General features: G+C 38.6%; 1 protein-coding gene across 1 annotated transcript in view; it reads left to right on the plus strand.

The window, feature by feature from the left end:
- The window catches only part of Itga1 (integrin subunit alpha 1), a 156,140-nt gene that overhangs the window by 110,621 nt on the left and 19,455 nt on the right, over positions 1-26,064 (plus strand). The window contains exons 13-23 of the mRNA XM_028884613.2: positions 428-571; positions 1,763-2,020; positions 4,157-4,287; positions 6,786-6,952; positions 7,959-8,095; positions 9,232-9,342; positions 11,426-11,635; positions 13,528-13,608; positions 16,575-16,651; positions 19,308-19,397; positions 23,602-23,704. Coding sequence (XP_028740446.1) covers positions 428-571; positions 1,763-2,020; positions 4,157-4,287; positions 6,786-6,952; positions 7,959-8,095; positions 9,232-9,342; positions 11,426-11,635; positions 13,528-13,608; positions 16,575-16,651; positions 19,308-19,397; positions 23,602-23,704 — 1,509 coding nt within the window. The remainder of the gene's footprint in view (positions 1-427; positions 572-1,762; positions 2,021-4,156; positions 4,288-6,785; positions 6,953-7,958; positions 8,096-9,231; positions 9,343-11,425; positions 11,636-13,527; positions 13,609-16,574; positions 16,652-19,307; positions 19,398-23,601; positions 23,705-26,064) is intronic.

The raw sequence follows: 26,064 nt of genomic DNA on the forward strand, positions 1-26,064 counted from the left end.
TAAGACGATTGCAGATACACTCAGCCACTTTTATGAATTTGTTGCTTATTCCCATGGTACCTTATTTATACAATGATGAAACCAGAAAACCCTCTCCAATCTCATTTATTTTCTTTTTCCTTGAGAAACTCACCGTGGTAGTGTTGATCTGATATGTGGACAAGCAAGGATAGTCACAATAGAAATAAAGGTAGTCATGTCTCTAACTCCTAGACAGAAATCTGTCACCACTGGTCATCCTCAAAGTCAGGACCACATCATGCTTCAGTCTACAGAAGATTTGGCTAGCAAGATTTTCTGTATTTTGGTGCCCTTGACACCAACTCTCACTTCTGCTTCTAGACCAGGACAGTTAATAGAATGGCAGACTTCCACTTCCTGGAGCACTTCTGAGATTTCATCCCTGCTGTTTTGTCTTGGGTCCTAGATCGGTTCCTACTTTGGTAGCGTCTTGACAACAATTGACATTGACAAAGATTCTTATACCGACCTGCTTCTCGTCGGGGCCCCCATGTACATGGGGACAGAGAAAGAGGAACAGGGCAAAGTCTACGTGTATGCTGTGAACCAGGTAAGGGCATCTGAGTTTGGTGAATCCAGAAAAATCCATTCCCTTCAGATCCCACTAATACAGCTAGAGTATTTTTCACTTGCTTGGGGGAAAAAATGATCTAAGAAGTTTGCAAGGCCCATTCAATTTCACAGTTTCAAAAGGAACATTTAGAATCCAAGGAAACTACTTTCAGACCTTAATTATGTTTTTCTTGAAAATATGAAATGTGTTTTTTGCTTGTTTTTGTTGTTACTATTAGGTTTTGTTTCATTTATTTTTTTTTCTAAACCGGAGTATACAGTATTTTCTAAAATGCAAATACAAATGCCACTCACCTGGTAAATAATCCTGCTCATAACCTATTCAAGAGCTCTAGTCTGGCTAAGTTGGGGGCATCCACAGTTACCATGGTGATAGACAGATGCAACTGAATAGCAATGGTGTGTCAAGCCCTTCCTGGGAGACAGTATGGGTTTTAGAAACACTTTGCCAAGTGAAGGGAGATTCTGATTTCAATTGTAGTTTTAGACAATTGAACAAGGGAGAAGTAATTTTTCCATTCTCTATTAAAAGGATGTTTGCCATTTACAGACAGGTTAGTGGCTTGTTTTCCTGTTATTGTTTTTTAATTCTTATTTTTTCTCTGATACTAATTATTTTAAATACCAAATTACTTTCCTTTCCTTCTATCTTTTTCTTGGCTTTCTCCTGTGTGTTTGGTGGAAAGAACCTATGTGTTCTCCCCTCCTCTTTCTGTCACTCCCTCTTTTTCCAAAAAAAAGTGTGTTCTTTCTTAGCATTGTCTATGGTACCCTCCACTCCAGGCAGCTGTCAAAGGTTTGCTTCTGAGCAGAGTACATTGTGTAATGGTCTTCAGTGGAGAATAGACAGAGTCTTGGCCAAGAAGCACACTGTCAGAAAAGCAGGCCTGGGAGGACCACAATGGAGGATTTCATTTACAGTTCTTTAATAAGTCAAAAACATGCGACTAATTATATCCTTAGCTTCATTAAGAAGAGCCTGTTGGAATTCTCAGCAAGCTTGCCCCCTGAGGCTCCCTTGGCTTCCCTACTTCATATATCTTACAGGCTTGCTGTTGGGATGCTAATGGTTATTTCATAAGGCTGGTTTAGCATGCTCTTAAAAACAAACCTGCTCCTCTGGAGCAGTGTTGGGACCTCTTAAGTATTCTGTTTGTCTTCCCTCCAGACAAGGTTTGAATATCAAATGAGCCTGGAACCAATTAAGCAAACGTGCTGTTCATCTCTGAAGGATAATTCATGCACAAAAGAAAACAAGAATGAGCCCTGTGGGGCCCGATTTGGAACAGCAATTGCTGCTGTAAAAGACCTCAACGTGGATGGATTTAATGACATCGTGATCGGAGCTCCGCTGGAGGATGACCATGCGGGAGCTGTCTACATTTATCATGGCAGTGATAAGACCATAAGGAAGGAGTATGCACAAGTAAGACACAGTTTCCCACAGGCTCTCACCCTTCCATGCCCAGTGGTCTCACCTGCCTTTCTCTACAACTCATAACTTACTTTGTTTCTTTTCTTTATTCTGACTCTCCCGGGAAACTACATAAGAGTGTCTCCTGTGTTCTTTCTTAAGAATTAGCTAGTGTTTTATACCATTATCTAGTTATTTTTCTGTGATTATTATTGTCTGCCTTCATGGACCTGATCATTTGAAATGGTTAAAAAAAAATAGAAAACCAGACCACCTGGTAATAATGTTCCTTGACATCTACAACATGTTTAACCCCAAAGAGTAAGAGGGCAATAATAATTTGATATAGTCAATATGGGTGATAAAGTTGTGTTTTTTTTATTCAGTGCCCATATTGTTATTAAACAAAATGACATTAAATTTATAATCACGAATTAATATTATATATTTTAATCAAATTAATATTGGTTTCTGAGGTTTACAATTTTTTTCTCAAGTAATTCTGAGAAAAAAATGTGAATGATTAATCTTGACTTCAGGGGATTTCTGTTGTTCTTGTTTAAATTTATTGATAGTTAAGCAGTTTTACATTCATTGACCTAATCTATAAATTTAATTTCTTATTACATGAGAAAAATATTCACTCACATAAATGTTTAATGCATCATAAACACAAGAGAGTTTAGAGAAGTTGTAACGTAATGGGAAGTTTCTAAATAATTGTAGTCAACAATGAGCTATTATGAATAAATAGCTTATAATTCAACACTTACATCAACACTCTCTATCATCTAAGCCATGAAGAGAATCCAGACATTAGCTATTTCTTTTTACATTTCAGTGGTCTCTTTTATTTCAGTAGTTAACAGAATTCTCAAAACCTACTCATGTAATATTTTGTTAACTTTTTATAAAGTTATAATGACATTACTGGTGACCAAAATAAAAGGCTCATATAAGTAACAACGCTCCTGTCCATTTGACAAATGATTTGTTTCTCTTAAAATTCTTTGTGGGAGTATATACTCAACTAGTGGCAGGCATTGGGGCATTAACCAGTGGGGCATTGGGGAACCAGGAAATACACACAAAGAGGTTTCTTGTATTTTGTGGCTTTGTTCTTTCAGGATGAATCTTGAATAGCATTTGGAGCAAAGAAAGATTTTTAATTGTTTAATGGAATAAATTGTCATATGTAATGCCTTTTTTAAAGTAGTGGTAAATCAACATGCAGCTTTAAACAAAATTAACAAAACGGTATTTGAGTTCAATTGTTTTTTTTTTAGTGGAAAGTGCTTTCCCAGGGAACAGATGATGATGTACTTACCCATTTCCAGGAACGCAGCGTGACCCAGAATCAAGCAGTATCAGCTCCTTCAGAGCTAATGAGGCATATATCTCCTGATTGGTGTGCCTAAAAATTATGGGAATATTTGTCAAGGGGACATATGGTATTTCCACATCACCTTTTCCAGTTTGACTTCTTCCTTTTTGTTACTTAAAAGGAATCAAGAAGGAAAAGAATATCCAAAGTTTAGGAAGGGTCTGTTAGTCCTGTCTCCTTGCCAACAGGTTCTATTAAAATGGTATCTGCTTGGACAAACACTAAGCTATGGAGCATAGGAAGATCACTTTCTGTGTAAGGTGAGGTGCATAGGTACATGGATGAGGCTTCAAGAACCCCATATTCGCAGTGTCCTCCTCACATTAGGGGTGGAGGTGAGAGGAGATGAGTGTTTTAGGACAGTTTTTTGAATTGTCCTATGCAGTCATCTGTTCTTCCTCTTGCCTATGAGATGTGTCCTCAAAGTTTCTAGTACCTTTGAATACATCTGTTTATTAGAATTGAAAAAGAAGTCAAATAAAGCCTATTGCTCAGATACCTCTTGAGCATTAGACAAAAATGACATTATATATCGATTTCCCCTCTCTCTAAGTCACTAACCCTGACCTGACAGTCTGTACCATAAGAAGAATGATTTCCTTTGGGGATATCTCAGGATTTCCTCTTGCTTCTACTCAGAGCCCTCTCAGTGCCCAAAAGATCATTACTTTTAGCTTTATTCACTAATCCAAACTCACAAATTTATTCAAAACTACTTTAAATGGACTCTTCTGACATCAACCTGTCTGTTGGGATTTTCACAGCGTATTCCATCAGGTGGGGATGGCAAGACATTGAAATTTTTTGGCCAGTCTATCCATGGAGAGATGGATTTAAATGGCGATGGTCTGACTGATGTGACCATTGGAGGTCTTGGTGGAGCTGCCCTCTTCTGGTATGTATGTTATAACATCTGGATATACATTTGGCAGTATTTCCCATATGATTCCAGACCACATAGTATGATTAGAACTCTTGCCATATCAAGTGTCTATTTCCTGGCATGCTGTGCTGACAAGATGCAAGTTATTCAATGGATTAATGCATCAGTGAATCTTAAGAACCAGGAAGCTGAACAGGAGTAGGTAGAATGAACTCTTAATTTGGTTCTCAATTATTCACTTGACACTAAAACAAATGTTCTCTTCTGGGAAGTTGTGTGGGTAGTGTCTTTAGAAGATATGTGTAAATAAGAAAATATTCCTCACTCTGAATTGTTCAAGTTTTTAGAGATAACTGATTTTGTTAGTTTACCTGAATCACAGAAATGGATGAAGACCCTTTCCTGGCCAGGCTTCATTGCCAGCAGAACAAAATAGACTCAGATAGTGCATCATAAGGACCAAGATTTTGCCATGCAGGGGGGCGGGACTGCAACAGGATACAGAAGGCAGGTGACTGAGCAGATGCTGTCAATGAGCAGATAGCAAGAGCCCAGTTATGTGGACCACACACCCATGCTTCCATAAAGATACAGTTGGGAAAGAAAGGATGAGTTGGGTAGACATTAGTCAAGTCTGTCTGGAGAATCCATATCACCCAAAAAGAAACCAGACATGCCCACTCATTGCTGGCGAGGAGTAAACTAATTAAAACTCACCAAGTGTTTGTCAATAAGCATTTCAAAAATCTTAAGATAACCTTGCTTATTAAAGCAATTTGTTTCCTAAAACAATTTTAAGATATGGTGTAGAAATAAATACTCCTTAAAATGTATGATTTTTAGAACCAGCAGAGAACTATATGCAATAACCACTTCCTAATATGACAAGATGGGCTAGGGAGATGGCTCCACCAGGAAAGCCTCCCACACAAGCATAAGGGCCTGAGTTTGGATTCCCACCACTGTCGCTGAAACAAACAACTCTTATCTTAAAGGAATGAATGGCATGATTTATTCTTAAGCAAATATGAATGACTGTATCGGTGTCTTGGGAACATATATTCAAGTCATTTAAGTCTCCCCTGATATAATGTTCCTGTGTGGAAACAGTTTTGTGGCATTTTACAGTAACAGAATAAAGAAATTCATAAATGGGGGCCATTTTCAAATGTTTGGTAGATACATCGGAGTGACTGGAACAGAAAACTGGGGAAATCTTATCCATATTTCCCAGATGTTATCTGACGACATTCCTAGCCTAGTGATCTGCTAAGCTGATAGATCCCAAAGGGGTTTTGTCTGTTAGTTACAGGGTGTGAGTTCCGACACAGAGTTGGACGAGGAATCGAGGGGGTTAAAACTAGGCCAAGATAAGATAATTTGGCTTCCGACCTGTACCATGGCAGCTTTTCCACACCACCACAGTTCTCATCAGACAGTTGCAGGCACAGCTTCTTTCCAGGAATTCTCGTTCACACCACCCACATAAAAAGGCATGACAACACATGGAACCCTGGTACAGGAGGGGTGGGCAAACAAGAATCTCCCAGGGCTGCGGGCCAAGTCGCCTAGCTGCATCAGTGAGCTCTCTGTTAGAGAAAGACTGTTTTCAAACAAAGAAAGATTGAGGTTGGTAGAGGAAGAAACCTAACATGAACCTCTGTTCTCCACATGTACATATAGGCACACAAGGAAAGAAAAAAAACCACAGAGAAGAAAGCTAAAAATCTAATGAAAGACAGATCAATACAACATGATATATGCCTTTGTTAGTATAGGTCACTTAATTAAAATGCAATTAAAATGTAAAGGTGGATACTCTCGACTGGGGATGGAGATGGTTCACAGCCCAGGCATACAATGGAAAAATTATAGATTTTATCATGCTACTTGGAAGAGTGTCTAATTTAAAACATGATTATTTTCTTCCTGGAGTTTTCTGTTTAATATTTTTGTGCCCGGGCTACCTATCCATGGATAACTGAAACTGTGGGAAGCAAAGCCATGGTTAAGGACTGGGCACTGCAGCATTTCTGATGATTAAAGCTAACTTGGGAATTACATGAAACAGCATACACTCACAGTGTCTCAAACATACTTCTTCTTCCAAGAAACAACAGCAAGGCTACCTGTTCAAGAACAGAGAAGTGTTATAGTTTTGATGAAAGCCAGCAGGAGGCAGCTAGTTTTCTAGGTGCCTTTGAATCATTTCCAAATTGGAAACAAACTCAGAGGGATCCCCAAATACCATTTTGATTCTGAGCTTGCATGTGGCTAGTTGGTTCCATTTTGTCTTCTGTCTTTGAACGAAATGTCTAAGATGGTTCTAAACAACGAAGGTCTCCTAGGACACGAGATGCAATCTTTTATGTATCAAATAACCATTAAAGAGCAATAGTCCTAAAAGCACATACAGTCCACAGAGGAGAGTGTCCTTTGAAGCACCCACATTACCCTCCCCAGTTAAATGCAACAATGTGTGCATAATCCCATTGTTCATGTGTTTGCAGGGCCAGAGATGTGGCCGTAGTTAAAGTGACCATGAATTTTGAACCCAATAAAGTGAATATTCAAAAGAAAAACTGCCGTGTGGAGGGAAAAGAAACAGTATGCATAAATGCTACAATATGTTTTCATGTGAAATTAAAGTCTAAAGAAGACTCCGTTTACGAAGCTGGTAAGCATCATGATGGTAGCAAGTACTTTCATGCAGAAGAAAGTGTATGGGCTCCAGGATGATGACCTCTCCTGAGCATAATTAACTGCTCAAAACATTTGCCCACTGGGAGCCTGTTGACCCCTGAATCCACTCCTGCTGTAGGAGGAACAATTATGGAACCTAGTAAATTCTACAGCAGAAATTACATGTTTGAATGCAATGACCTCAAAATTCCGTATTTACCTATGCCTCCCCATATAATTATATTATATACACTCTCACCGGGAGCATATAAAAAGATCTATGAAAGATTTTTTGAAAAAGAATCCTCTCCCTTCTCCTGCCCCCTCCTGGGGAAGACTGGTATTGCACATGACCTGACTACTTCACACCCAGCCCAAGGCTGCTTTCTCACTGAGATGAGGCTCATGTGTTCAAGCCAGACATATTCTGTGTGTGACTCTCGGGTGTGTAGAGTCAATCTGTGTGTCTCCTCAGCTTTATGCTCTGAACTTTCTAAGGCAGTCTTCAATGATATTGAAATATATTGGGATCAAATCTATGAGGGCTTATTTTGTGGAATTTCATGTTTTGAACATCATCTAAGTTGGCACATTTCTACAAAAAGGTAAAAAGGTCTTTGTTTATTTTTGTCTTTGCCAATATTCCTAAGCTCTAAAATATTATTTTGAACAAAAATTTAGTAAATTCAGACTTGGTTGATAAATCATAGTTCACATATATGTTTATATGAGGGTGTGTGTGCATACATGCATTACACATAATTATAATTTAAATGTTAAGCACATGGTCAAGTCACAGAGCCAGTTTGTAGACGTTCAAGGTTATGTCCATGACTGCTCCTGTCTCTGTGTTGTAGCAATACAGATATTCTCAGTGTAGGACCATTTATCGATTCATTTGCTCAAGAGATTTTTTTTCTATAATGATAATTGGAGCGGGGTCATGTGAGAGTCATCCCCAGATAAACGGGTCTGTCAAATGTTCCTTCATGTGTTTGTAGATTTGCAGTATCGTGTCACCCTCGATTCACTGAGACAGATATCACGGAGTTTTTTCTCTGGAACTCAGGAAAGAAAGGTTCAAAGAAACATCACAGTTCGAGAATCAGAATGCACTAGGCACTCCTTCTACATGTTGGCAAGTAAATCGTGTATTACAGCTGCCTTCTTCCAGATTGAGAGGATCGAGTGTGTGCGTGCGTGCGTGTGTGTGTGTGTGTGTGTGTGTGTGTAGTTGTCCCCCCTCTTTAGTTATTCAGAACTGAGAACTGACAAGTTAGAACTTTTTTTGTATGAAATTTAGATCAGCAATTGCTATCCGACAGTGACTGCAGCCATAGGTACAAGGTCAGAGGATGAGCTCTGTTCAAGGACCCACGCTAAAAGCAATGAACTAGCTTCAAGCATTATAAAATCCCTTTGAATTGTGTCAGCTATTTTAATATTTGCTCTAGAGCCGAACGGGATATCGTTTCTATCCCAGCCGTTTATGTTCTGAATGACTGTGGTCAAGTTATTTAGTCTCAGAGGCTCTGCATAAAATAAAAATCATCAGGCCGGGTGGTGGTGGCGCACACCTTTAATCCCAGCACTCAGGAGGCAGAGCAGGTGAATCTCCATGAGTTCAAGGCTAGCCTGGTCTACACAATGAGTTCCAGAACAGCTAGGACTGTTACACCCTGTCATGAAAAATCCAAAAAAAATAGGTAAGAATCATCATAGCTACCCACCTCAGAGGTCTACTGAGACATTTCACAACAATGTGTATAAAGATCATTGTTTTTGACACCAAAAATAATGATTCTTACTGAAATGGAAAACATTAATCCCATTTACATCATTTTCATATCAGTATACAGTGCAAAATTCCATAGGTTTAGATGTCTATGGGTGTACTACAGCTGCATTGGAGGAGTCTGCCTTCTTAAAGTGGGGGAGACACTTTCCCAGAAGCAGCTACTGGCATGGATCTCAAGAAAAACCATGTTTTTACTGTGCAGCTCAGTGTGGTATATCCAGAACTCCAGCAAGTCCCTCTGTGGAGCTCTGAGGGCATTACCTGTCATTCTGGAGCTACCACTTTCCAGCCACGACCCTTGTCAAAACAGAAAAGCTACCGTACTTCAGCGAAGCCAAGGCCTCCTGAGGTGTGATATGTCAGAGTAGGTGAGCAGGAATGTTCCAGTAAACCACAGGGCAGAAGGATGCTGCAACAGAGTCCTAACATCCAGCAACTATGGCACCGGTGACAAATACTTACGTTTCAACTTGTAGGACAAGCATGACTTCCAGGACTCCGTGAGAGTGACTTTGGATTTTAATCTTACGGATCCGGAAAATGGGCCTGTGCTTGATGACACCCTGCCAAACTCGGTCCACGAACATGTAAGATTAATTTATGATGTCTCCTTGTGAATATACTAGAAAAGCTAAAAACACATCGACACATAATTTAAATCAGTTGTGTGAGGGAGGAGGAGAGAGACAGAGAGAGAATTGGGCAATTCTAGACTTCTCCCATTCCCTAGAATTTCCTCTTGCTGGGGTTTAAGAGAACTATAAATCAACAAATTGAAAAAGGCATTTGTCCTAATAAGCTCTAGGTGATGAGACACAGTTTCGGGGATAATGATACAGTCAAACTGGCCCTCATACTCGGACCACAGCTAACCACTAGTCAGCAGTGTAGATTCATCTCTGGCCTTCCTGGTGGAGGCCTGTGGTGTAAAAGCTTGAGACTTAGTCACTGTTCTATTGCTCTGAAGTGACGTCATGACCAAGACAACTCTTAGAAAAGAAAACATTCAACCAGGGGCTTGCTTACAGTGTTAGAGGGAGGGTTAGACCATGATCATCATGGTGAGAAACAGACAGGCATGGCACCGGAGCATTTTCAATCCGGATCTGCAGGAAACAGGCAGAGTGAGACCGAGACAGAGACAGAGAGCCAGACACAGACACAGAGACTTGGCTTCGACTTTTGAAACCTCAAAGCCCACCTCCAATGACAAACCTCTTCCACCAAGGCCACACCCACTCCACCAAGGCCACACCTCCTGATCTAGCTCAAACAGTCCCACCAACTGAGGAGCAAATATTCAAATATGGGAGCCCACGGAAGCCACTTTCACGCGAACCACCACAGCTGCGGCATAGGAGCAGAGCAGCACATGGGCTTCCTGTGGGCACCACGCTGCCCCAAGAACAGAAGAGATGGGGAGAAGCTAAGCTGTGCCACCTCCGTTCCATTCCCAAAGTTCACTGACACACATCCAAGAGTAGCTGAGGGAGGGGACAGAGACGGAAAGAGTATCACAGGAACAGCCACAAGGGAGAAAAGCTATAGAGACAGGAAATTCATTTTTCTCTTTCATCCACCTTCCAATCTCCCCCGCCAACCTCCCAGATGTGTCCATTATCCTACATGCCCCAAACATGGAACTCAGTCTCATCTAGGAATTGAGCTGTCGGCAGTAATTAAATGCCGTGCTGTGAAGAATTTCAGATTTTGCAACAATTCCTACCTAGTCTGGGGGAGTCAGAGAAGGCCCCCACGTAGTTGTGGCTTTTAAGTCGAACCCTGAAAGACTGGGTGATTTTCCACCCTGTTTGCAGCATGGGTGGATGATAGTATGAGTGAAGATGCTGAGCCATGGCAGGAGCTTGAGATACTCACTACTGTAGCTGAAACCGAAGCACCCAGGTGAAGGTGCTAACAGCATATGCCTGGACTCACACGGGCCAGCATGAGATCTTCTGGGGTTTGGTGTGACTACCCAGATTATAGACATTTTAGAGGAGAGTGCAGTGCCGTTGACGGTTTTAATTTAGCTCCGTGGGTACCAGATGAGTGCTGATTAAAACTACAACTGCCACAACAGGTTAAGTGACTGAAGGGAAACAAATGGGTACTGAGTAGCCGTGGGAGGGCTGCTTTATCAGAGGAGAAGATGGAGAGGTGACAGGGGACTTGGAAGATATGGAGAAGAGGCTAGGAAGGACATGAGTGATGATAGACTGGATAAGAGGACAGCAGACTTTAAAAAGAAGAATCAAGTTTCCAGCTATATGGCTGGACCATTTTGCTGCCTCTTGACAGGGTTCCTCAATATCTCATTCTTTTTGTAGGAAATCATATAAAATGAGGCTGTGTTGATTTAGACCTTAGAGTTCTTGACTTAAGGTTTGGAAACTGTCTTTCATTGGGAGACAGATACTAGTAAAATACCAATGAAATCTACCTCCTTTAAAGGACTGGGAAATTAAGACTAGAAGTCGACATTGATTCTTTCTCCCATAAAGTCAGCAGTAAATGTAAAATCTCTTAAGATCTCAGCAGTGCAGTCGATTTCTTTGTTGAGCTCTCTCTTACTTGGGTCCCATGCCATTTCTGTTGCACAAACTAATAGGCGGCTTTCAGTGATGTTTATACTACACCACGAAAACTATGTTCCTGTGGCCGTTTCAGATTCCCTTTGCCAAAGACTGTGGAAACAAGGAAAAATGCATATCCGACCTCACCCTGGATGTGTCCACCACAGAAAGGAGCCTGCTGATTGTCAGGTCCCAGAATGACAAGTTCAATCTCAGCCTCACAGTGAGAAACAAGAGAGACAGCGCCTACAATACCAGGACAATAGTGCAGTATTCCCCAAATCTGATTTTTTCAGGAATTGAGGTAAACTCACTGTTTTCCATTAATCCTCTAAATGATTATTATTATTGAACCTACTTTTCATGCTACTGAGCTAATTAATTTCATAACATTGATTTGAGAAGAATAGAAGACATTTTTGTTAAGTATTAGAATACACTAATGGCCATAGGTGCAAGCTTTTAAGGTATTTAAAATCTTTTGTTATTTTATTTTATGTATATGGGTATTTTGCCTATACGTATGTCTGCCTGGTGCCTGCTACCACAGAGGCCAAAAGAGGACATTGGATCCATGAATTGTAGTAACAGACCATTGTAAGCTGCCCTTGGGTGCTTGGAATCAAACTTGAGTCTTCTGGAAGAGCAACCTAGAGCAAGTAGTGCTCTTAACCACTGGGCCATCTCTCTGTCTTTCATCCCAACCAAGCTTTTGTATATTTATTTGGAGAGACATATCTCTTCTTATTTCATATTTTAAGTATTTAAGAAAGGCAGCTCATGATTAAAAATTTCTATGTTTCATAGAGTCATCAAGCCACTGAAATTGAAATTCAGCCAAGTAAAATATATAATAATCAAAGATACATGGAGAAGTTTAGGTGCTGAAAGAAGTTTCCATTGAAAAAAAAATCAAGATACTGTTTCTTCCTGTGAAAAAAATTGAGCCAAAGATTTCTTACTTTAGCCAAAGATTTCTGTTAGATGACAAGTCTTACTTATTTATAATTTTATAATGAAAGGGTTCATCTTGGCAATAGCCTATCTGTGTATCAGACATTTTATTAACTTGACAATAATCCCCTGCACAGGATACTGGGTCATTTGTCAGTATTTACAAATTTGAACTTAGCTTTTGATTCGGATTCCCAAGTGAATCCCCCATGTTAAAAAATCTGTATGTATTTACATGAATAAATTTAAGGTATTTTGATTCACATTAAAATGAATAATGCTAATGTGAATATTTCATTTATATTAAAAACCAATACCTTTAGGTCTAGGAATGTAGTTAGGTAATGGAGAACTTGCTTAGCATACATGAAACCCTGGGTTAATCCCCAACACTATGATATGCACACATACTAATGCATAGTATTAAAAACTGTTGTCTAGTTCCCACAAATTTAAATTGCTACTGTCATTTCACTCTGTTTGTTCTGATATCATGTGGGGATATGGTAACTAATACAGGCTCATATATGGATCATTTGTTATTATAACATTTTGTTTTCAAATTTTAATTATGAATATGAAATAATTGTAGAAATGCAGCACATAAGTGTAACGTGGAGAAACATTTGTTGTCACTGGGCTGTGTCTAGAAAGAGAACTATGTTAAAAGGCATTGCCTGTATCCACTCCAGCTGGCCACAGCGGACAGGCAGAAATACCCATAGTGCACAGCTTTGGACATGACAGAGAGCAGCAAGAATACCCATAGTGCACGGCTGTTAATTTAAAAGGTCCTTGACCTTGTATTACAGCTACTCTTTCTTTAGTTGAGTTATATGCTGGGTGGAGTAAGGAGTTGAGTCCTGGTGGTTGCAAGTTGGAGCCTTGTTCTTGCTCAGGACTCCGAACTCCTGCACCTGTGGGATGCTCTAACGGTGCACATGTGTGACCTAGGCACCTGCCACTGCAGTTTACTGTCCATTGGTGCTGTTGGTGCTCCGCTACCCCTGACCACTCCTGCCAGAGAAAGGTGTGCTTTGTCCCTCAGGAGCCCTCAAGTGATGGTTTCAGATCTCCGTGAGCTGTGGAACTGGCAGTCCTCTCGTGCTGTGACTCTCCCAGCTAAACCGAGAGACAAATCTCTGCCAGGCAGCTGCTAATGCATAGCTGGGAAAATTCTCAAATGATTAATTAATATTTCACTTGTGTTTCTTCTCTAATTCCATTTATTTTCCATTTTAGGGGATCCAAAAAGATAGTTGTGAATCCAATCGAAATATCACATGTAGAGTTGGCTATCCTTTCCTGAGGACAGGAGAAATGGTAAGGAGGCTGGGTAAAATTTAAGCAGCCATTGCCGGGGGGAGTAATATGCTCAATGACAAATGTGTAAATCCTTCTAATGAGGAATTTGTGACAATATAGGCTAGGAGCATTGAGTGCAAAATGCTTGCAGCCTAATATCTGCTAGGGTATGATTTTCACGTCTCTGTAAAATTGGTACACTGCAATTTGATCCCCAATGTGACAGCATTAGGATGTGGTGCCCTTGGGACTTGTGGCTTCACAAAAGAGGCTCAAGACTTGTTTGTCCCATCTACCACACGAGGCACAGTGTCTCCACAACAGGCCACCATTGCACTCCAGTCTTGGTGCTTTCCTCCTGGAGTTCCTCAGACTCTGAGTAGGAAACCTCCAGTGTTTATGAATTGCATAAGTTTACAGTCTAAGTTATATTGCTCAGGAAGACTAAGACATAATCAAAAGTGTTTCACAAGTCATATTCAAACACAAAGGCCGAATCTATAGTAGATAAACAGATGTACCACTTTACATTCCTGCCAGCAGTGAATGAGAGCTCTAATTTCTCTACATTATATCATTATTATTATTATCATTATTATCGTCCTGGTGGATGTGAAGCAATGTTTTACTGTAACTTGGATTTGCATTTCCCTAGCAACAAATGGTGATGTTTTTAGTAACTTTTCATTACACACAAACACACACACACACACGCACACGCACACGCACATGCACACGCACACGCACGCACGTATGCACGCACGCACGGGCACGCGCACACACACATGTACACATGCACACACCCACTGTCTTTGGAGAACTATCTGCTACAATTGAAACAGGGTCTCACTTTGAAGCCCAGGCTAGTCCTAAACTTATGTTGTAGCCCAGGATGTCATGAACTCTCAGCAATCCTCCTGCCTCTGCCTCCTAAGCCACCATGTCCCATTCCGTACCTGTTTTTAAATTAGACTGTCTTTTGTCTTTTGTGCTATTAAATTGTAAGAGTTCTTTAAATAGTCTACGTTCAAGCCTCCTACAAGATACGTGATTTGAAATTTTTAGGTTTTTTTTTCCAAGAATTTTATGATTTTTTTTGCTTACACTTAGGTCTGTGATCCATGTGAAAGAACTCCTAGGTTATGTGTATTGAAAGAGCCCAACTTACACATTTGCATGTGAATATCCAGTTACCCTGCACCATTTAAGGATGGCATTGAACTCAAATATTTCTTTCTCTATCCAGCAGTCCCTTGTGCTTGTGCTAAAAGCTTATACCAAAATATCTCTTAGGTTATACAAAGGGTGATGGGAGGAATTTGCAAGCAATTCCAACTTGGATTTCACACTTAGAATATTCTTGGGCTCAAGATACAAACTTTCAGTTCAAGTATTTCAGGTTCATGTGAATATACAGTAAACATCTTCCTCAGACCTGCTCCTCTGCCAGCACCTTCTTGTAGATAAAAAGGCCATGGGGAACACCAAGATTCGAGTGGCCAGGCTAGTTGTGGAGATTAAGGAGAGACAGGGAAGATCCACCCAATAAATGTCTCTTTACTAGAATGGAGATCAGTACCCCAAGGCAAGAGAAAAACCATCTTTCTTAAAAGAACCTGTTTTCTTCTTTTTAAATGTAAATTAAGATTATATATGGGAGGGAAGAAAATTCCATACATACATTGATACAGCCATGCTAATCTCATGGGACCATCCTTCTGTGAATGGTGCCAACTTGTTCACAAGCTGTAAATGTCACAACTTTTCCATGTAATATTTATCATAAAGATAGAATTATAAGTGGTTTCAATTAGTTAGGTATTTCTGGAATGTTTTTCTGGTCCGAATTTTAAATGCTTCAATTAGTACCAAATGAGATTAGTTCTGAGATTGAGATATATAATTCATAAGGATTATGATGAGATCATTGGGCAAGAACATGCAGGTGATCTTTGTTTTAAATAACTTACATTTTAGTGTGACTGTTGGTGTTCACACACAGCCCTGTGTACAGGCAGAGCTTCTCAAAAGAGAGCTGTCTGTACATGATATTTGTACAGCAGAACACTCTCTGTGTTTTCTTCAGTAGTGTTTTAAATATGCAAACTCTTTACAAAACAATGTTTTTTCACAATACTTTATTCTAAGAGCTAAGCCATTTTGGATGATCTTCTTGAATTACTCAACAGTGATCAAAAAAAATTACACTATCAAATTAACAAATCAAGTATGTTTTCCCTGTTTTATAATGGTGGCTAGCATGTGTATTAAAGAGACTTTAATTATTAACATGCCACAATTTATGTTCACTACTGTTATCTGTCAAATTATGGTAATAAATAAGTAGAATGATTCTTCTTGATTTGTGGTTTGCATAAATGCTTTTTGTTACTATGTCTTGAATATGGTATTAAATTCAGTGTTACCATGTGCATTCAGACTGTTATAAAAAATAGCAGGAATAGAGTAGTACATGAATGAGAAATCTATTTCTCATAAATATGGAAACTGAAAAGTCCAAGATCAAGACAATGTTAAGCCCATTGTCCAAAGAGGATATTTTGATTCAAAGATGTCTTCTCCTGTGTCTCAGGGAGTGAAAAGGAAAGGCATCTTCTGGTACCTCGATCATAAGGGCATTAATTCCACTCATGTGGATGCTCATGAACTGTTACATGCCAAAAGGACCCACCCCCTAGTATCATAACAATGATAACTAAGCTTGAACATATAAACTTTAAATGGAATAAAGCATTCAGATTATAGCAATATGCAAAGCATATTACATATTCACATTTAGAAGTGCATGAATGAGTGTATTGCATCTTTTTGTATGTATTTATGATGGGACTGTATTTTGTAAGACAATATTTCTTAAGTAATTTTATAATTTCTGTTTAGGTAATGAATTTATATAAACTATATTTTTTCAAAGTTGATGTTTTCCTCATCTGTTATTTAAGATGTCTATTTTAATTTCACAGGTAACCTTCAAAATAATATTCCAGTTTAATACATCACATCTCACAGAAAATGCAATCATTCATTTAAGTGCAACAAGGTTGGTTTATGTGTGTGTGGATATACATGTATGTGTGCATATCATTACCTTCATGTAATTTGATTATTTTACTTTGTAGAATCATTGGCAGCTTCTTGAAGCTTGCCTAAGATCAGCAGATGTAACAGTCCATGAACCACTTTGCCTCACAAAAATACCTTGGGAGTAATTAGCAAGAGTAGAGGAATTCATACTCAAAGCAAATAATTTAATCTATTGGATTAAATCATTGTTAAAATTAACTGTAGACCATCTTGTAATTACACATCACTTAGGATCTACTAATTTTAAAACATTTAGTAGCTGTCTATCAAGGTCAATTGAGTGATCACATGGACTTAAAACTTAATGATACCCTTCCATACTTCAATAAACTGTATGCAAAACATTCAAAACTTCTCAACATTATCATAAAACACATGCAAAAGCCTAGAGCTTTCTAAATCAACATGAGCAAAGCTCCTATGAACTCATAGAGAGTGAGGCAGCCTGCACAGGGGCTGCAGGGTTCTGTACCATGCCCTCGGTGTATATATTATGGCTTCCAGTTTAGTGTTTTTATGGGACTCCTAAGGGTGCAAATGAGTGGGTCTCTGATTCTTGTGCCTTCTCTTGGGCTTTTCCTTCTGTTTGTTTCTTTTGTCCAACTGCAATGCGCTAATTTTTATTTCATCTTTTATTTTATTTTATTATTATCCCTTAGGAAGCTTTGTTTTATAATGAGAAACAGATAGGGATCCAGACATGAAGGGAGATGAGAAAGAACTAGGAGTCAGGGAGAAGAAACCATAACCAGGATATATTATGTGAGGGAAAAAAATCTGTTTATAAATAGGAAATGAGGGAAAAATAAATTTAAAAAAAAGAAAAGTAGGTATCATCTTGAATGAAGAATTTATAGGTTTTTTTTTTGCTAAGTTTAATTCATCCTGGTTTAAAAAAGAATATACTATTTGTATTTTCTTTAAAGAAAAAAGTGACAAAAGATTAATACAGAACTTGAAGTAGGTTTTAACTTTCTGCTGAGTGTATTTTTCCACAAGAACATGTCCTGTGAGTTCAAGTGGCCTTGCTCATAGTAACCAGCATGGCCCCTGCATATAGTCATTATTATAGAGGTGGAAAATGAATTAACAAGTAATAAAACAAATTAATGGATAAATTAATTCAGTCTATTTAATTCAGCTTAACTCAGCATCTATTTATTTGACATCTACTGTAGAAAATTTAGTGATAAATTATTCATTTTGTAGTTGAAAAACCAAGACAGAACCCCCCCCTCCAAAAAAAAAAAAAAAAAAAAAGCCGGGCAGTGGTGGCGCACACCTTTAGTCCCAGCACTCGGGAGGCAGAGCCAGGTGGATCTCTGTGAGTCCAAGGCCAGCCTGGACTACCAAGTGAGTCCCAGGAAAGGCGCAAAGCTACACAGAGAAACCCTGTCTCAGAAAAAAAAAAAAAAAACCAAGACAGAGAGAGATTAAATAATGATATTAAGGTACGAGTGTTCAAGAACAACCTCATTCCATTTATCTGATCATAAAATTATGTCTCTCCTCCATGCTTTGTTCATGAGTATGAGGTATATTTGTATATAATGTATATGTGTGTAAAAATATAATCAAATTTTCAAATATTATGAAAATTATATCCCAAATCAAGGAAATACATAAAAATTTAAATAGTACTGAGTACTCTGTTTGGAAAGACTATGAAATGCAAAATCAGATTTTAGATTCATACTTAACTATATGAGACTAGTTGATTCTGTACACGGTCCTTGTATGTGATAAATATAAACTGAGGTGATTTGTATCCATATCTTTATGCATAGATGTAGCCAGAGTCTTCCTGCCTTGCCCACAGTCAGGACAAATCCTTGTCACTCGCCAGTCCCACAGCCGCTCAGACCCAACCAAGCAAACACAGAGACTTATATTGCATACAAACTGTATGGCCGTGGCAGGCTTCTTGCTAACTTTTCTTATATCTTAAAGTAACCCATTTCTAGAAATCTATACCTTGCCACGTGGCTCGTGGCTTACCAGCATCTTCACATGCTTCTTGTGCTGGCGGCATCTGGCAGTCAGTCCTTCTGCCTTCCTGTCCTTTTATTTCTCCTCTCTGTTAGTCCCGCCTATCCTTCCTGCCTAGCCACAGCCGATCAGGTTTTATTTATTGATCAATCAGAACAACTTGACATACAGACCATCCCCCAGCACAGCCAAGTGCAGACCATCTCAGACACCTGCACTCAGGCCCATGGTCCTAATCATCCTCTATGCGGACCTGCTGGGTAACGCCACAAAGAACCCAAGAAGGGCTCCCACAGGACATACAGAACATCCCACAGCACATAGAAGTCCAGCAATCTCAACATTTTAATGATTGAGGAAGCAGATTCTAATTATTTCCCATGGTTTAGATAAACAAGGACCTGAATCAGTGTGGTTTTCAATTCTAACTCTACAGTGTAATCTATTTGGGAGCACTAATAATACCTATCTCTACACTTCCTTCTCCTCTCAATAAAGACAGAGAATTCTATGATTTTTGTGTTTTATTAATTTTTTCTATATAATCTTCTCTTTCAAATATTTAGAGATGGTCTGTGGATAAGCAAATTTAATACCTAATGTGAATGTGCTGTGTTTTCCAGTGACAGCGAAGAACCACCCGAATCTCTTTATGATAATGAAGTAAATATTTCCATCCCAGTAAAATATGAAGTTGGACTGCAGTTTCACAGGTAGGATGAAGCCACCTTTCTTCATTGACAGCTTTCTGATCACCAAATGGTTTTCCTAGTGTGGCCCTTGTAGCTGGAGGGCTTCTCTCCAGGTTCCCCAAGCCCCTTAGTCCCACAATCCACTTATAAAATAATCACTCAGACGCTTATATCACTTATAAACTGTATGGCCATGGCAGGCTTCCTGCTAACTGTTCTTTTATCTTAAATTAACCCATTTCTATAAATCTATACCTTGCCACGTGGCTGGTGGCTTCCCGGCGTCTTCACATGCTGTTTCTCCTGGCGGTGGCTGCAGTGTCTCTCTCCTCCTTCTTCCTGTTTCCCCAATTCTCCTCTCTCTTTGTCCCGCCTATACTTCCTGCCTGGTCACTGGCCATCAGTGTTTTATTTACATAGAGTGATATCCACAGCACTTCCCCTTTCTTCTTTTTTTAAAAAGGAAGGTTTTAACTTTAACATGGTAAAATTACATATAACAAAACAATTACCAAGCAAGAATTATAGTTACAATATTAAAGAAGATGTCCTATCTATCTTATATTTGTGAGTTTAAGGTTTTATAGCTAACTTATCTTTTATCATAACTGAGGAAATTACGACTATCTAGTCTTCAACCACATCAAAGACCTGAGAAGGAACATAATGGTACCTGAGAAATGGTAGATGGATGCAAGCAACTTTTGGGAATCTTGCAAGAGTAGACCAAGACAGCTGGCAGCCTGGACAGTCACCTAATGTTTTTCAGCATTGTTGGTGCATTCAAATTGGCTACAGGCCTAGAGTATCTGACAGACCATTTTCAGAAGCAGGAATTTTAAGAGACCATCTTACCCTGTCTTGGCAGAGTACAGTGGTCGCTTTCCTTGTGTCCCACTTGTCCAGAAAGGACAGCATTGTATTTGTACTGTCAGCCATTAAGGCAAGGGCAGTTCTTTGCCCAGTAGGCCATTTTGTGCCAAGAAGACAAACTTTCAAATGGAAATGTCTTAGAAGTCCAACGTTCTCTCGGGATCAAATTGGTGCAGCCAGGAGCAATTGTGTCTCATGTCAACAGAATTCTAAGTTATTTAAATGCCATATTCTCTAGGTCTATGAAGTGTTTGAAGATTACCTATCTATCTGAAATATATCTATGTATACCTAGAAGACTTAACTAACATGGCTACAGATATGATTATCATAGATGACTAATTATTAACCTATTTTTTAATTATCCATTACAATTTTAAATGAGTTATATAAACATAATGCCTCAAACAAGAATAGAAATATATATATATACAGTATAACAAAATTAACTTCAAGTTTGTATCAATGAACTAAAATTTATACCAATGTAAAACATTTTAAACATAAACTAAAATCTACACCAATGTAAAACATTTTAAACAAGTTGTTCTTTAAAAGTAGGTTCATTAATCTACCCTTTTATCTTATCATCTCCATATCCTCCTATATATCATATCCCCTTTTGTTTTTTAGAAAGAGATCACATTTATAATCAACCTGTTTTAAATAAAAATATTGGTTTTTTTCTGTCCCACACCAGAGGGCTCTTCTGATTTGGGACACAAGAATCCCTTAACCATTTTTTTTTTTTAAAGCAATATGTCTGGGTTTAGAGGGGGAGTGAGCCAATTCCACCTCTAAAGCCAGCTTGGTATATTTGGGAATTTGGGCGTAGCATCTCTTACTACTTCCTGTTGGAGGGGGGCGCTGTACCTTATGGGGACGCAAAGAAAATTTTAGACCTATGGGGTAGTCTGTGAGGCTGTATTGTGTGAACCAGTTGCCTTGAAACCGATCTGGATGTTGGATCATCTGGGCCATGCTGTCATTGGAGTCCTTTCAGGGGGTCTTGGCTGATGAAACCTGATGTATCTTAATCTGGAACAAGTCCACAGCCTCTGGCTTTCTGTGGAAACAAAAGCAGAATCTCTTTTCCAAAGTAACATATCCTTATATCCAAATTTTGAAGTCAAGGTACCTTTAAAATATACATTTTGGCATAACTCAACAGGTTTTGTAATCAAATGTTTTTCTTTAGTTATGAATATCAAAGAGAACATAATCCAGATTGTCTGTGTGGTAGCCATCTTTATGTGGCTTATGTTTTATATTACCTTGAGCCTTGAGCCTATTGCTTTAAACTGTACCATTGTAAGCCTGAAACGGTGTTGTGGCTGCTGGCTCCGCCCACTTTAGCTTTCCAACATGGCAGTGGTACGTTTTCCGCCAGCTCTGGGAGTCATCAAGTCTCAGAAATAGTAGGTCTATGCTTTTATCAAAGCAGTGTGTAGCCCAGAAACCTCTTTTTTTTTTTTTTTTTTTTTTAAATACTAGTAAAGACTAAATCTACCACACAGCTTAATTTGATGCTGGCAGACGCCTCATCTCCGCCATACTGCCAGTCAAACGCACCCGCCAGGAACCCGCCAGTGTCCAAACTTGCGTTTTGCCGTATCTAGCTGCCTGTATGAGACAAGAAGCAGGAACCTGGTTTTGGCTCTGTTTAGAATTGGTTATTAAATATTCTCAGGTTTAAGGTGGAAACTCGAGCCGTTGGGCGCCATTTGTAGCTGGAGGGCTTCTCTCCAGGTTCCCCAAGCCCCTTAGTCCCACAATCCACTTATAAAATAATCACTCAGACGCTTATATCACTTATAAACTGTATGGCCATGGCAGGCTTCCTCCTAACTGTTCTTTTATCTTAAATTAACCCATTTCTATAAATCTATACCTTGCCACGTGGCTGGTGGCTTCCCGGCGTCTTCACATGCTGTTTCTCCTGGCGGTGGCTGCAGTGTCTCTCTCCTCCTTCTTCCTGCTTCCCCAATTCTCCTCTCTCTTTGTCCCGCCTATACTTCCTGCCTGGTCACTGGCCATCAGTGTTTTATTTACATAGAGTGATATCCACAGCAGCCCTTGACTGAGAGAATCACCATTTAAGAAATTAAGGTAGTAGGTACTCCAGTGCCATGCCAGACCTACTGAGTACAAAAATTCTGGTATGATGCCCGGCATCCATATTAAATGTCTTCCACATAATCCATGTGCACCTGAAAATTTGAGAATCTGTATGCACTAAATACCAACATAAAATGAGCTAATGACATGTCTTTGCTGCTAAATGTAAGCCAAAGTCCTTGAGGAAATGCAGTGTTTTCTGACAGGTCGGCAGGATATTCCTGGGTCACTGTTTTCATCCTGTAACATGGGATCCACTGCCCATTCTGTCATGCATTTCTCATTGGTCAGCCATTTATTTCTTCCACTATTTGGAAACCTTTCTATTCAGACCTTATTTTCTCTTCAGGTGCCAATCATATTAGTAGACTTTCATTCTACAGAGTCCCTTGCTTATGAATTCCCTTACTGAAGCAGAATTCCAAGCTTTTTAAAATAAATATGTGCAATGCCTATAAAAATACAAGAGCCAGTTTCAAGGCCAGCTAGGTCTAACACCCTTCTGTTTTGTTTGTTTCTTGTGGCACTTTCTCTTTGCTAAAGAGAGATCAGAAAGCAAGGGTTATGGGTAGGCATAGACATGCTTATCTTCCTTAGCCTTTGAAGTCGTTGCCTTTTGTCTGATTTGCTGTGTCCACTTCTTTCAGCACAAAGATTCCCCCAATAACTTTCCACTTAATTCAAATAGATTTTTGGCACACATTTATACATCCCTTTTATTTGTCTTTTCTCGGCTGAAATGCTGCTTCGAGGGGAGATCTTATGTTCTATGAAGGTCATCCAAAGACCAGGACCTTCGTAGGGAGATTGAGCTTTACCATCTAGCAGTAATGGGACTTTTAAATTGTATAAATGTAAATGTAAATGTTTTTTAAAAACTAACTTTTTTCACTTTCAGCATGACTAAATATATCAAATTTTAGTCTGGTTTTTCTCTAAGTGTAAATGCTAGTAGATTCATGGAAATTCTTCTCCTGTTAACAGTGGAATTCTGTTTTGAAGGTTACATATAATTTAACTTATTGGAGTCAAGTAGCAACAATGCCTATTGAGTAAAGTAATTCCTAGCATCTGCAAATATTTAATTGAGGTTTGGGGATAAAATGATTTCTCTATTTTGAACTCTGCAAATATTTTCATGGAATCATGTGACATAGAGAAAGAAAAGAATAAAGTCTAATAAACTTAAACTTTATTGCATTTTATTTTCATTTTTCCAATTAATTCTTTTAAGTTCTGCAAGTGAACATCACATCTCAGTTGCAGCCAATGAGACTATCCCTGAACTTATCAATTCTACTGGTGATATTGGAAATGAAATTAATGTCTTCTACATGGTAAGAAACTATCTCTAAGTCAATATTCTAAATAAGTTATTTGTATAAAAAACAAGGAAGTGTTTCAACATTTAATCTCCACATCCTAGAATAGTTTTCGTTGTAATTTAACTGTGTTAGAATATATTGTCCAAATTGATAATTAAATCACTTCTTGGCCTTTTGGCTAAGATGAAGTGCAAACTGGTAATTATACTTTGAGACAGTTTTAAAAGCCAAACTCTCTAATTTCCTTATAGTAAGACATAGTAATTTAAAGTAACTTCCTAGAAGAAAAAATCACTCTGGTGTCAAGTAGCTACTACAAATGCAAGGTGTACATACTTTATATTAGTCTTAGTATGGCTAAGAAAATCATGTTTCACAGAATCATGACAATTTCAGAAATGAATTATTTCAAAATTCTTTGGGGAATATTCCCCTTTATTCAATGTGTCATGGTCTCTGTTCTATCTATTGCTCTCTTTCATGTAAATTATACTGTAAATTACCAATGTTCACACTGCAAACTTCTTAAATGATATGTTCTACTACATTATTTTTTTTTTTTAAATTCTTTGTTGCAAACTTTGCATGAGCTCTGCAGAAGACTGTCATGGAGCTCTAGCCTGGGTGACACTCACAGACTCAGTGTTACTCAAGGAGAAAAAAGCATTCAATTCAAATGAATGATATATGTACATATGCTGTCAAGTGATACAACGCCATTATAAATGAAGCCAGTCTGAACTTTTGGGGAACTGTCAGCAGTGAAGAATGAAGTTCTCTGACAAAATAGAAATAATTTTCCCATATTCTCAAGAGGAATAAGTTCCTCTTGAGAGGAATTTGTGTTCTCTGCAAAATTACAATGATAAACTGCATTTTGGAAATTGGTATGAATGCAATCTTCTGCTCAGTTCTCGGATATGATTTTGTAATTCAGACTATTAGGCTTCTGCAGCATAACAAACAAAAAATAGAAAAGGAAAAAAACTTGAATGTTGTAGATCTTCATGCATTGTACCTTATTAGACTCCAGGTTTGAGATAGGAGCTCCCTGTTTAGTAATGTTAACATAGATAATAACATTATATATCTCTGATTATTTTTCTGTTTTACATTCTAAAATTAAATTAATGGGATAAAAATAAAACAGCATATTTAGGTGATATCTAGTGACTTACTACTGGTAATTTTACCTTAAGAATTATTAATGATTAAAATTTTCAGCAACACTCTTATAAAAGGCTTAAATTTTTAACTCTTAACACTGTGAAATTGCCTAATGAACTGTCATTTATTTGGTGAAGAGAATGTTATATATTCCGTGAAAAGACAATCCTTTATAATATTTTAACTACAATTGCGACTTACCAGTTTTACATGCTTGTAACATTTTTTTTCATTGATTTTACATTGCTGCTCATGGCTAACACAGAGAAAAGGAGATCCAAGTCTAGAGTTAAGAGTTAAGGCAGCACTGTAAACCAGATGATTAGCACAGTGAGTTTCACACAGGTAGCAAGTGTTGTAGATAGCACTGTGCTTGCTATTTAGCTATTAGAAGTCAGTCATATTCTCAAGTAACCATTATGTTTTTGGGAAATGTAGCATAATAAATTTAATAAACACAGTTTTGTTTTTTGTGTATGTGAAATATAAATTTTATGATATAATACATGCAAATGATGAAGACAAATAATTTTTTCCAGAAAAGTGCTACTAAGATGGTTGGATTGTAGGAGACCTTTGTTTTATGTTTATTTCCAGTATTTTCCAGTGTTTTTAGAAAGAGTGTTTCATAGTAAGAAAAAGCAATAATATCAGAATATGATTCCTGACTGAACGTCAGAAGCAGGTTAACAGTCAACTGAAAATGCTGTGCCAGGCAAGCCCCATGCATATAACCCGAAGATGGTTTGCAGGCCACGTTCATGTATGAGGCCAGGCATGGCCTCAGGAATCTCCACAGTTCTATGGCTGATGAATAACTTAACATTCAGCAGCCATAGAGAATCATTGCAGATCTGAGAAGCTCTCCATATAGGCTGCTTTTCTAGCTAGGCAGTCCTGGCATCTGTCGGTGCAAATTAAAGAGTTCCTGTACACCAGAGAAGCCATTAAGAATGTGTAAGACCTGGGAATCATACCCATATGGTAGCCAGGGGGCATATTGCACCTGGTAGTCCCAATTCAGGGACATTAAATGGGGATTCTGAGTTATTGGATCAAAACACATAGAAACAACGATGGAAGTCAGCCTGCTTGTCAGACTGGATTATCGATGATCAGTGAGATATATTCCTAGCTTGCTATACAGTTCTGGGAGGAAGCCAGTGGATATCTATCTGGCTACCTGAGTGGTGATGGTAGATACC

Source organism: Peromyscus leucopus, chromosome 11 (assembly GCF_004664715.2).
Source record: "Peromyscus leucopus breed LL Stock chromosome 11, UCI_PerLeu_2.1, whole genome shotgun sequence".
NCBI lineage: Eukaryota > Metazoa > Chordata > Mammalia > Rodentia > Cricetidae > Peromyscus > Peromyscus leucopus.